The sequence below is a fragment of the Chlorocebus sabaeus genome, chromosome 6 (genome assembly GCF_047675955.1).
Source record: "Chlorocebus sabaeus isolate Y175 chromosome 6, mChlSab1.0.hap1, whole genome shotgun sequence".
NCBI classification, from domain to species: Eukaryota; Metazoa; Chordata; class Mammalia; order Primates; family Cercopithecidae; genus Chlorocebus; species Chlorocebus sabaeus.
Window position 1 is genome coordinate 55,652,306 of NC_132909.1, and position 12,663 is coordinate 55,664,968.

The window sequence follows — 12,663 nt, forward strand, 5'->3', positions numbered from 1 at the left end:
ATGTCAGACGTGAGCCACCGTGCCCAGCCAATATCTGTATTTAAACTTACATCTTACATTTATATGTATATAATATACATTATATGTACATAGTAAATGTATATAAATTTACTTTATAAACAATACATAAAATATGTATTATGTTTAATATATGTTACATAATTCGTATACAAATGCATCTATGTAAATCTTCTGTTATAAATTATACATGTCTTATTTATTCTTGAAATTTTATTTAAATAGATAGATGATAGAGGGATGACAGATAGATGATAGATAGATAGATGATAGATGATAGATAGATAGACAGATGATAGATAGATAGATGATAGATAGATAGATGATAGATGATAGATAGATAGATAGATAGATAGATGATAGATAGATGATAGATGATAGATAGATAGATGATAGATAGATGATAGATGATAGATAGATAGATGATAGATAGATGACAGATAGATAAATAGGTGACAGATAGATGATAGATAGATGATAGATAGATGATAGATGATAGATAGATAGATGATGGATAGATGACAGATAGATAAATAGGTGACAGATAGATGATACATAGATAGATGATAGATAGATGATAGATGATAGATAGATAGATGATGGATAGATGACAGATAGATAAATAGGTGACAGATAGATGATACATAGATAGATGATAGATAGATGATAGATGATAGATAGATAGATGATAGATAGATGACAGATAGATAAATAGGTGACAGATAGATGATACATAGATAGATGATAGATAGATGATAGATGATAGATAGATAGATGATGGATAGATGACAGATAGATAAATAGGTGACAGATAGATGATACATAGATAGATGATAGATGATAGATAGATAGATGATAGATGATAGATGATAGATAGATAGATGATAGATAGATGACAGATAGATAAATAGGTGACAGATAGATGATACATAGATAGATGATAGATGATAGATAGATAGATGATGGATAGATGACAGATAGATAAATAGGTGACAGATAGATGATAGATAGATAGATGATAGATGATAGATGATAGATAGATAGATGATAGATAGATGACAGATAGATAAATAGGTGACAGATAGATGATACATAGATAGATGATAGATGATAGATAGATAGATGATAGATGATAGATAGATAGATGATAGATAGATGATAGATGATAGATAGATAGATGATAGATAGATGACAGATAGATAAATAGGTGACAGATAGATGATAGATAGATGACAGATAGATAAATAGGTGACAGATAGATGATACATAGATAGATGATAGATGATAGATGATAGATAGATAGATGATGGATAGATGACAGATAGATAAATAGGTGACAGATAGATGATAGATGATAGATGATAGATAGATGATAGATGATAGATGATAGATAGATGACAGATAGATAAATAGGTGACAGATAGATGATAGATGATAGATGATAGATGATTGATAGATAGATGACAGATAGATAAATAGGTGACAGATAGATGATAGATAGATAGATGATGGATAGATGACAGATAGATAAATAGGTGACAGATAGATGATACATAGATAGATGATAGATGATAGATAGATGACAGATAGATAAATAGGTGACAGATAGATGATAGATAGATGATAGATAGATGATAGATGATAGATAGATAGATGATAGATAGATGATAGATGATAGATAGATAGATGATAGATAGATGATAGATGATAGATAGATAGATGATAGATAGATGACAGATAGATAAATAGGTGACAGATAGATGATAGATAGATAGATGATAGATGATAGATAGATAGATGATAGATAGGTGACAGATAGATAAATAGGTGACAGATAGATGATAGATAGATAGATGATAGATAGATGATAGATGATAGATAGATGATAGATGATAGATAGATAGATGATAGATAGATGACAGATATATAAATAGGTGACAGATAGATGATACATAGATAGATGATAGACAGATAGATAATGTGTGTGTGTCTGCTGATATATACATATAAATTCCCAGTCTTCAACTCCACACTTCATCCATGAGCTAACTAGGGTGAGCACCCTCAGCTCCCATTCAGTACCCAACACGTGGCAGAGCTGAGTGTCACCAAGTGGCCGGCACCTCCCTTGACCAGCACCCGCAGGGAGCATGCAGTCTCTCACCGTCTTGGAAGTGGATGGCATGGAGGACAGCAAGATGCTTGAAGTCTGGGACTGGGAGCTGGGCTTCATCTTCCCAGTGATCCACCTCTTGTATTCTTCTCGTACCTGGAGAAGGAGGCACATCCAGATGCAGGGAAATGGTCCAGGGACAGGGATGTTGGGTGGAGGGATGCTGGGGGTGGGGTGGGGAGAGGGGATGGGGAGGGCAGCAGCTACATACCTGGCGGTTAAGCAGACAGTGGATGAGGAAGATGAAGGCCCCTTGCAGGCTGTTAATGACGGTGAATAGGTAGGCCATGACACCTGCCACAGGTCCAATCTGAAAAATGCCCAGCACCCAGGAGCAGCCCAGGATGAAGAGCTGGGCAAAGGCCTTGAAGGTCAGTAACCTGGGGAGGAGATGTACAGTGTGTAAGGCTCTGGGAGGTGGCTATTGTCCTTGTAGGCCACGCTTCCAGGAATGGTCTGAGGTGGCCACTGTGCAATTTGCCACCTGGGTGCAGACATATGTAGGGTGGGGTCTCCAAGCTTAGGTGTGGGAAAATCAAATCCTATAGACATTTAAAATGCAATCAGGCTGGGTGCAGTGGCTCAAGCCTGTAATCCCAGCACTTTGGGAGGCCGAGGTGGGTGGGTCACCTGAGGACAGAAATTTGAGACCAGCCTGGCCAACATGGTGAAACCCGTCTCTACTAAAAATACAAAAGTTAGCTGGGCGTGGTGTTGGGTGCCTGTAATCCCAGCACTTTGGGAGGCCGAGGTGGGTGGATCACCTGAGGACAGGAGTTTGAGACCACCCTGGCTCACATGGTGAAAACCCGTCTCTACTAAAAATACAAAAATTAGCTGGGCATGGTGGTGGATGCCTGTAGTCCCAACTACTTGGGAGGCTGAGGCAGGAGAATCACTTGAACCCAGGAGGTGGAAGTGGCAGTGAGCCGAGATCATGCCATTGTACTCTAGCCTGGGTGATAAGAGTAAAACTCCGTTTCAAAAAAAAAAAAAAAAAAAAAAATGCAATCGGTCTTCAATATACATGGACACTGTGCACACATGGATTTGGTGAATTTTTGTTTGTAGTAATAAAAGGGAAGAAAAACCCATGGGTCCAAAAAAATCGGGACATGTTAAATGAGTGATGAAATCATAGTATGAAATACTGTGATGCCTTTCTTTTTATTTAGGTCAAATTCACCTAACATAAAATTCACCATTTTATCCCAGTGTTGTGCAACCATCACCACTATATAGTACCAAGGCTTTTTTTTTTTTTTTTTTTTTTTTTTGAAAGATAGAATCTCCCTCTGTCGCCCAGGCTGCAGTGCAGTGGCGCGATCTTGGCTCACTGCAACCTCCGTCTCCCAGGTTCAAGCAATTCTCCTGCCTCAGCCTCCCAAGTAGCTAAGATTGCAGGCATCCACCACCACACCTGGCTAATTTTTGTATTTTTAGTAGAGACGGAGTTTCACCATCTTGGCCAGGCTGGTCTCAAACTCCCGACATCGTGATCCACCCACCTTGGCCTCCCAAAGTGCTGGGATTACAGGCATGAGCCACTGCACCCGGCCATAGCAAGGCATTTTTATCAGCTCCTAAAGAAACCCCATACTGATTGTTTCCCAGTCTCCTCTCCCTCCAGTGGAAGCAATGCAAGTATCCAACAATGGATACACAAAATGTGGTATATTTATTTAATGGAATCTTATTCAGCCATGAAACGGAATGACGTATTGGAATATGACCGAACATGGATGAATCTTGCAAGTTAAAAAAAAAAGAGTCTGGGCGTAGATGCCTGTAATCCCAGCTACTCAGGAAGCTGAGGCAGGAGAATCGCTTGAACCTGGGAGGCAGAGGTTGCAATGAACCAGGACCATGCCACTGCCCTCTAGCTTGGGTAAGAGTGAGATTCTTTTTGAAAAAAAAAAAAAAAGATCTGCCACTAGATCACTAGATAGTGGTGGTCAGGGCGCAACACCGTGAATGTACTAAGAGCCACTGAGTTACATGCTTTAAAATGGTTAAAATAGTGAATTTCATCTGATGTGAGATTTATTGCTTAAATTTTCTGCCATGTGTATGTATTAACTTTGTTTTACCTTTTTGCCTTTTTTTTTTTTTTTTTTTTTTTGAGACAGATTCTCGCTCTGTCGCTCAGGCTGGAGTGCAATGGCGTGATCTCTGCTCACTGCAGTCTCCGCCTCCTGGGTTCACGCCCTCCTCCTGCCTCAGTCTCCCGAGTAGCTGGGACTACAAGTGCCCACCACCGCACCCGGCTGATTTTTTGTATTTTTAGTAGAGACAGGGTTTCACCATGTTAGCCACAATGGTCTTGATCTCCTGACCTCATGATCCGCCGGCCTCAGCCTCCCAAAGTGCTGGGATTACAGGCGTGAGCCACCATGCCTGGCCTCCTTTTTGACTTTTGTACTAACTTTTCAAACATATTTAAAATGGATAAGGGATTGGATACTGAAGAAAACAGAAGCAAAGAATGTTATTAGGTTACTGACAGTAAAACCTAGACGATGGTTGCTGAAGTTTCTTGAAATGAACAGTAGTTGAGTGAGGAAGTTAGGAAACACAATTGATCTATAAAAATACTTAAGAAGTCCTAAATCCCTAATATAAAATATGTGTAACAAAAATAATGAGATAGAATATTTCACACATTAAATCAGCAAAAAATACATCAAAAACAATAAACTCCAGTGTTGACAATGTTGCAAGTAAATAGTTATATTCTCATCATTGGAAACAAATGAAAATCAATTTATGACGCACATACTAGAAGCATTACAATCCAACCTACCCTTTAGGCAGTTGGATTTAGGTAGTTTCATGTTTTGTGTTGTAATTAAATAACCACGGTGTGGAAGGATTTACCTACAAGGGTGCTCAAAGCAGTATTGTTTTTACAGAGAACAAAACAAAACTGATAACACACAGAAGCAAATTAAGTGTCCATGAATATGGTATGACTTCAATACAATGTGCTACAAATTTACGCTGAAATGCTGTGCAAGAAAATCATATTGTAGAATAATATCTAACTAAGTCAGAAATCGTCAGGACATTCTTGAGAGGAAAAAAAAAAAAACATAAAAAACCAAATACTATGATTCAGTTTCTTGTAAATATGCACATATAAGCATGCACAGGGAAAAGTTAGAAAGTTTATTAATAGTTGTAATATATGAAACACCCACTGTTCCTGGTAACTGTGCTAAACGCTTTGTAAGGCACCTAAAATAAGCAATATTAATATCCCCATTCTGTAGGTGAGGCAAATGGGCTTCTGAGAAGTTATGTAACTTGCCTAAGGTCACACAGCTCGTAAATAGTTGAGCTGGAATTTTTTTTTTTTTTCTTCTGAGACGGAGTCTTGCTCTGTCGCCCAGGCTGGAGTGCAGTGGTGTGATCTCGGCTCACTGCAAGCTCTGCCTCCCGGGTTCAGACCATTCTCCTGCCTCAGCCTCCCGAGTAGCTGGAACTACAGGCACCTGCCACCATGTCCAGCTAATTTTTTTTTTTTTTTGTATTTTTAGTAGAGACGGGGAGCTGGACTCTAAGCCTCCAGATCTAGGTGGTGTGATATGCTAAACAGACCTCATCACCTCTGTCTTGGGCATAGGACCCAGCACACAAAAAGTGCTCAAAGAACTTTTCTGGGAAGAAGGAAGAGGAAATTAAAAGAGGAGGAGAGATGAAAGAGGGCTGTACCTGGTGTCTTTTAGCGTTGAGACTTCGGCATTGACACTGGAAAGCCGCTGCCTCAGGATCCACAAGGTCCAGGTCAGGAGGATGAAGTTGATCTGCAAAGTCAAGCAGAAGGACAGAGAGGCTGGATATACAAATGGACAAGGGCCAGAACTCTGGGCTGGGCGTAGGTGGCTCACGTATGTAATCCCAGCACTTTGGGAGGCCGAGGCGGGCAAATCATGATGTTGGGAGATCAAGACCGTCCTGGCGAACACAGTGAAACCCCATCTCCACTAAAAATACAAAAAGTTAGCCAGGCATGGTGGCACACGCCTATAGTCCCAGCTACTCGGGAGGCTGAGGCAGGAGAATGGTGTGAACCTGGGCAGCGGAGCTTGCAGTGAGCTGGGACTGTGCCAGCCTAGGCAACAGAGTGAGATTCCATCTCAAAAAAAAAAAAAAAGAAAGAAAAAAAGAAAAGAAAACAAAAGAAAATTCTGGCCAACAGAGGAAACAAGGTAACTGTTCTGTCTAGGCTTTGGATCTTAGTGAAGAACAAAGAGAAAAGAAAAGAGAGGAGAGAGACAGAGTAGGGGAAGCAGGGGAAGGGAGGGGTAAGGAAGAGGATGAGGGCCGGCTGCCAAGGCTCACACCTGTAATCCCAGCACTTTGAGGGGCTGAGGTGGGAGGATGGCTTGAGCCCAGGAGTTCAAGACCAGCCTTGGCCACATGGTGGCACACATCTGTAGTTCCAGCTACTTGGGAGGCTGAGGCAGGAGGATCGATTGAGCCCAAAAGGTTGAGGCTGCGGTGAACCATGATTGCACCACTGCACTCCAGCCTGGGCAACAGAGTAAGACCCTGTCTCAAAAAAAAAAAGAAAAAGAAAAAGAAAAGGATGAGGACAAGGAGGAGGAGGAGGAAGATGAGGAAGAGGAGGACAAAGAGGAGGAGAAGGAGGAGGGGAGAGAAAAGAACCCCAGCTCTGGCCTTCCATGGATTGGGAGTCCAATTTTACACTACCTTCGTAGTCTAGGAAGCTGTTAGATGAGGCATTTATTTAAAATTGTTTCAGGTTGGTCGTACCCAGTTTTAGTTGAATTGTGTCTCCAGAAAAAGGTGTGTTGAACCCCTAAATCCCAAGATCTCAGAATATGCCCTTATTTGGACATAGAATCTTTACAGAAATAATCAAGTTAAGATGAACTCATTAGGGCAGACCCTAATCTAATATGACTGAAATTTGACTGGCATTCTTTTTTTTTTTTTTTTGAGACAGTCTCACTCTGTCACCCAGGCTGCAGTGCAGTGGCGTTATCTCGGCTCACTGCAACCTCCCCCTCCTGGGTTCAAATGATTTTCCTGCCTCAGCCTCCTGAGTAGCTGGGACCATCAGTGCCTGCCACCACGCCTGGCTAATTTTTTCGTATTTTTTAGTAGAGAGCCTCGCAACGTGGTGAAACCCCATCTCTACTAAAAATACAAAACTTAGCTGGTCATAGTGGCACGTGCCTGTAATCCCAGCACTTGGGGAGGCTGAGGCAGGCAAACTACCTGAGGTCAGGAGTTCGAGACCAGCTTGGCCAACATGGTGAAAACCCATCTCTATTAAAAATATAAAATTAGCCAGGTGTGGTGGTACGCGCCTGTAATCCCAGCTACCCGGGAGGCTGAGGCGGAATAATAGCTTGAAACCAGGAGGCAGAGGTTGCAGTGAGCCTACCAACATGGAGAAACCCCATCTCTACTAAAAATACAAAATTAGCTGGGCGTGGTGGTGCTCGCCTGTAATCCCAGCTACCCAGGAGGCTGAGACAGGAGAGAATTGCTTGAACCAGGGGGGCAGAGGCTTTGGTGAGCTGAGATCGCACCATTGCACTCCAGCCTAGGCAACAAGAGTGAAACTCAGTCTCAAAAAAAAAAAAAAAGAGTTCTCCTTTTCAATATTTCATTCTTGAGATTTTTAAGTCCGAGAGTAATTTCTTTGATTCGCGAATCTTGTTTTTCCTTCTGAAAGGCAAATACGCCTGGGAGGGACCATAATTGTATCCATCTTGTGCACAGGTCCATGAGTCTCTCTGAGGTGGAGTTGTTGTCCGGGGGTAATAATACCGGAGGTTCATTGCCTCATGCTAAGGAAATCAAGGCACTGACACCCACGAGGAGTGAGTTTAAGAGCAGAAGTTTAATAGGCAAAAGAAAGAGAAAGGAGACTAGACCTCTGTGTCTTGCAAGAGAGAGGGCCTCCTGAATGGGACTTCCGGCCCACCGCAAAGTGCACTGGATTTTATAGCCTGGCTTGAGGGGATATTGGCTGGACCCAGTGTGACATTTACATAGAGCACGAGGAAGCTGGCCACCCACCCTGATCTTTTATTATGCAAATGGAGTCTTTACTTGGCTGGCACCATGTTGTCTTCTCCTTACTGTCCACATGGTTTACAAAGAAAAGGGAAGAAGGAGCTGCCATTTTCTTTTCTTTTTTTTTAGATGGAGTCTAGCTCTGTCACCCAGGCTGGAGTGCAGTGGCACGATCTCAGCTCGCTGCAACCTCTGTGTCTCCTGGATTCAAGCAATTCTCCTGCCTCAGCCTCCTGAGTAGCTGGGATTACAGGTGCTCGCCACCACACCCGGCTAATTTTTTGTTTTTTTTTTTTTTTTTTTTTTTTTTGAGACGGAGTCTCGCTCTGTCGCCCAGGCTGGAGTGCAGTGGCACGATCTCAGCTCACTGCAAGCTCCACCTCCCGGGTTCACACCATTTTCCTGCCTCAGCCTCCCGAGTAGCTGGGACTACAGGTGCCCGCCACCACAGCTGGCTAATTTTTTGTATTTTTAGTAGAGACATGGTTTCACCATGTTAGCCAGGATGGTCTCAATCGCCTGACCCCGTGATCCGCCCACCTCGGCCTCCCAAAGCGCTGGGATTACAGGTGTGAGCCACTGCGCCCGGCCTGGAAAAGGGAACTCCTGACGGGAATAAGTGACCCTCTCAGCTGCACACGTCCCTGGAAATTCCAGATCTCGCAGGTCTCCTTGCTCCTCCTCCAGAACACACTTCGCCAGGCTGTTGTCGTATTTGCTTACCGCTATGACTGTGCAAACTGGCCCCAAGAAACTCCAGATGAACCCCGTCTCTGTATTCAGCCAGCAGCTATGGAGAGAAATAGGAGGAGTCAGTGCTCGTCTCAGAGTCCGGACCTTACAGTTAACCCTGCCCCAACGAATGCCCTAGTGGAGGAGAATACTGGGAGGTGAGACTCAGATGACACTCAGGATGGTCCCGGTTGCAGTTCAGCTTCCTTTAGATCACCGTGCTTCCTCTTTGAAACCTTCTTCCTGGGCAAATGTACCTGAAATGTTTACCTGGTGCCTGAGGTTGAGCTCATTTCGCAATTCACAACTTCCTAATCCTGTTTCCCTCTATGCAGAACTCTCCACTGGTATACCTTGTCATTTAAATCTCAGCTCAGGCCGGGCGCGGTGGCTCACGCCTGTAATCCCAGCACTTTGGGAGGCTGAGGCAGGTGAATCACCTGAGGTCAGGAGTTTGAGACCAGCCTGGCCAACATGATGAAACCCCATCTCTACTAAAAATACAACAATTAGCTGGGCGTGGTGGTGGGCGCCTGTAATCCCAGCTACTTGGGAGGCTGAGGCAGGAGAATTGCTTGAACCCGGGAGATGGAGGTTGCAGTGAGCCAAGATCACGCCACTGCACTCCAGCCTGGGTGACAAGAGGAAAACTCTGTCTCAAAATAAATAAATAACAAACAAATAAATAAATAAATAAATAAATAAGTCTCAGCTCAAATGTCACCTCCTCTGAGAAGCCACTCCTGACTATCCTTAGATCGGGCATCCTGTCTCTACTCCTGGTATCCATCTAGCAGAGCTCACTGCATTCTTAAAACAGCAGCTATCGCTATCATAAGTTACCTTGTTTAATTGATTGTGTAATTGCAAATAGTCTTCCACTACTAGACCACGAATTTCATGAGAATTTGAGCCTTGGATGTTTGTTCATCTCTGAATACTCAGCACTTAGAGCAAAGCCTAGCATAGACAAGATATTTCATAATTGTTTATTTGAAGGAAGGAAGGAAGGAAGGGAGGGAGGGAAGGAGGAAGGAAGGGAAGGAGGGAGGGAGGGAAGGGAAGGAAGGGAGGAAAAGAGGGAGGGAGGAAGGGAGGAAGGGAAGGAAGGGAAGAAAGGGAAAGGAGGAAGGGAGGGAGGGAGGGAGGGAGGGAAGGAAGGAAGGGAGGAAGAGAAGGAAGGGAAGAAAGGGAAATGAGGAAGGGAGGAAGAGAGGGAGGGAAAGGAAGGAGGGAGGGAAAGGAAGGGGGGAGGGAGGAAGGGAATGAAGGGAAGAAAGGGAAAGGAGGAAGGGAGGAAGAGAGGAAGGGAAGGGAAGCAGGGAGGGAAGGGAAGGAAGGAAGGAAGGGAAAGGAGGAAGGGAGGAAGGAAGGAAGGAAGAGGGGAGGGAGATACGGAGAGAAGAAGAGGGGAGGAAGGAGGGAGTGAGGGAGGGTTGGAGGGAGGAAGCAAGGATTGCCTCTTTTTATTATGTCCCTAGTGTACATTAGTTGCTTTTACTACACAACAGCCATTCCGTCACGTTCAATAACAGCACCCCAATATTCCCCCCACCTTTTTTTTTTGAGACAAAGTCTCACTCTTGTTCCCCAGGCTGGAGTGCAATGGTGCGATCTCAGCTCATTGCAACCTCTGCCTCCCGGGTTCAAGCAATTCTCCTGCCTCAGCCTCCCGAGTAGCTGGAATTACAGACACATGCCACCATGCAGAAGTATTCCTCTCTCGCTTTCACCCCCACCGCCCATGTCATACACACAAGAAAAGGAAAATAATCAAGTTAGGTAAACTAGATATTCTCTTCCTGGAACATAAATCTCAAAGAGTAGTGACCCTGGATTTGTGCAGTGCACAACCTGTGCTCCTGTACACGGTGGTCCTGAAACCAACAGTACATAATGTAAGAGCTCGATAAATGGTAGCCACAACTACTGCTACTGTTGTTACTCTTCTTGTTGCTCATGTCATTATCACCATGAGCCCTGGCAGCACGGTCTTCAGGAAGAGAGAGGATGTCACTCACCGATTATGCATTCCATAGCCCTGTGGCTGCACACTGGCGGAGATCACCACCACCAGCACCGGCAGCCCATAACCAAAGGCACAGATGTGCAGCATCTTGATGTTGCGAGAGCTGAAGTAATTCACCACCTTCAGGTTTCTGACCATCAAGAAGAGCATCACAGCCTCCACCAGCATCCAGAAGAAGCAGGCAAGGAAAAGGTAGTGCAGGAAGCCCGCGATGATGGCACAGCCCGTCTGGAGGGGAGAAGCATGCACGTCAGGGTCCTCCACCCCAGAGAGAAATCGAGAGGAAGAAAGGAAGAGAGAGACTCCTCGACTGGAAATTCCCCAAACCTAGCTCACTCATTCATCTCACAAACATTTATAGAGATGGGCAGTGGTTCTTGACCACAGGCAGCACCACTTCCTGGTAAGGCGACCTATGGTCCTGGTTTGTCTGGAACTGAGATTTCCCAAGACGCATGACTTTCAGTTCTAAAACAGGAAGAGTTTTATGAAAACTGACTATTGATCGCCCTACTTTAGGGAATGGTTGAAAATAGGCAAGTTCCGCAAACTAGACCCCATAGGCTGACTGCCTGCCTTGTAAATAAAGCTTTATTGGCTGGGTGTGGTGGCTCACGCTTGTAATCCCAGCACTTTGGAAGGCTGAGGCAGGCAGATCGCTTGAGCCCAGGAGTTTGAGACCAGCCTGGGAAACATGACGAAACCCCCCTCTCCATACAAAAAATACAAAAATTAGCCAGACATGGTGGCACAGGCCTGTGGTCCCAGGTACTTGGGAGGCAGAGGTGGGAGGCTCGCATGAGCCCGGGAGGCTGTAATGAGGTGTGATTCAGCCACTGCACTCTAGCCTGAGTGACACAGCAAGACCCTGTCTCAAAAAAAAAAAAAAAGAAAGAAAGCAAGCAAAGGAAAGGAAAGGAAGGAAGGAAGGAAGGAAGGAAGGAAGGAAGGAAGGAAGGAAGGAGGGAGGGAGGGAGGGAGGGAGGGAGGGAGGGAGGGAGGGAGGAAATGAAAAGAAAGAGAAGTGGAGATTCCAAGCTGTAGCATTATCGACATTTGTAACATTATTGCAGGATCATCCTCTGTCATGGAGAGCTGTCTTGTGCACACAAGATCCTTAGCAGCATCCCTAACCTTTACCCGCTAGATACCAGCAGCACACTCCTCCAGTTGTGACAACCAAAAAGGTCTCCAGACATTGCCAAGTCTCCCCTGGGAGGGAAAAAGCACCCAGGGAGAGAACCTCTGGTTTAGAAAGTAATAGGAGGGGCTGTGCGTTGCGGCTCAAGCCTGTAATCCCAGCACTTTTTGGGAGGCCAAGGCGGGTGGATCACCTGAGGTCAGGAGTTCAGGGCTAGCCTGGCCAAAATGGTGAAACCCTGTCTCTACTAAAAATACAACAAAATTAGCAGGACATAGTGGCTCATGCCTGTATTCCCAGCTACTCAGGAGGCTGAGGCAGGAGAATTGCTTGAACCCAGAGGGAGTTGCAGTGAGCCAAGATCATGCCATTGCACTCCAGCCTGGGCAACAAGGGCGAAACTCAGTATCAAAAACAAACAAACAAACAAAAACAAGTAATAGGAGGAACCGCTAGAATTCATAACATGATCAGGGATGTAATTTTGAACTGAGAGCTGTCACAAGGAGTCAAGCA

At 44.5% G+C, this 12,663-nt stretch overlaps 1 protein-coding gene across 3 annotated transcripts in view; it reads right to left on the minus strand.

The window, feature by feature from the left end:
• ADGRE1 (adhesion G protein-coupled receptor E1) overlaps window positions 1–12,663 on the minus strand; it is a 58,710-nt gene that overhangs the window by 2,648 nt on the left and 43,399 nt on the right. For 2 of the 3 annotated variants that reach the window (XM_073017050.1, XM_073017049.1), the window contains 5 exons: window positions 10,999–11,234; window positions 8,969–9,035; window positions 5,906–5,997; window positions 2,403–2,571; window positions 2,183–2,287 (listed from right to left, as the gene is read on the minus strand). In XM_073017050.1, the coding sequence (XP_072873151.1) occupies window positions 2,183–2,287; window positions 2,403–2,571; window positions 5,906–5,997; window positions 8,969–9,035; window positions 10,999–11,234 (669 nt within the window). Of the gene's footprint in view, window positions 1–2,182; window positions 2,288–2,402; window positions 2,572–5,905; window positions 5,998–8,968; window positions 9,036–10,998; window positions 11,235–12,663 lie in introns of those variants that run through there. The other variant, XR_012093257.1, reaches the window with a different exon arrangement.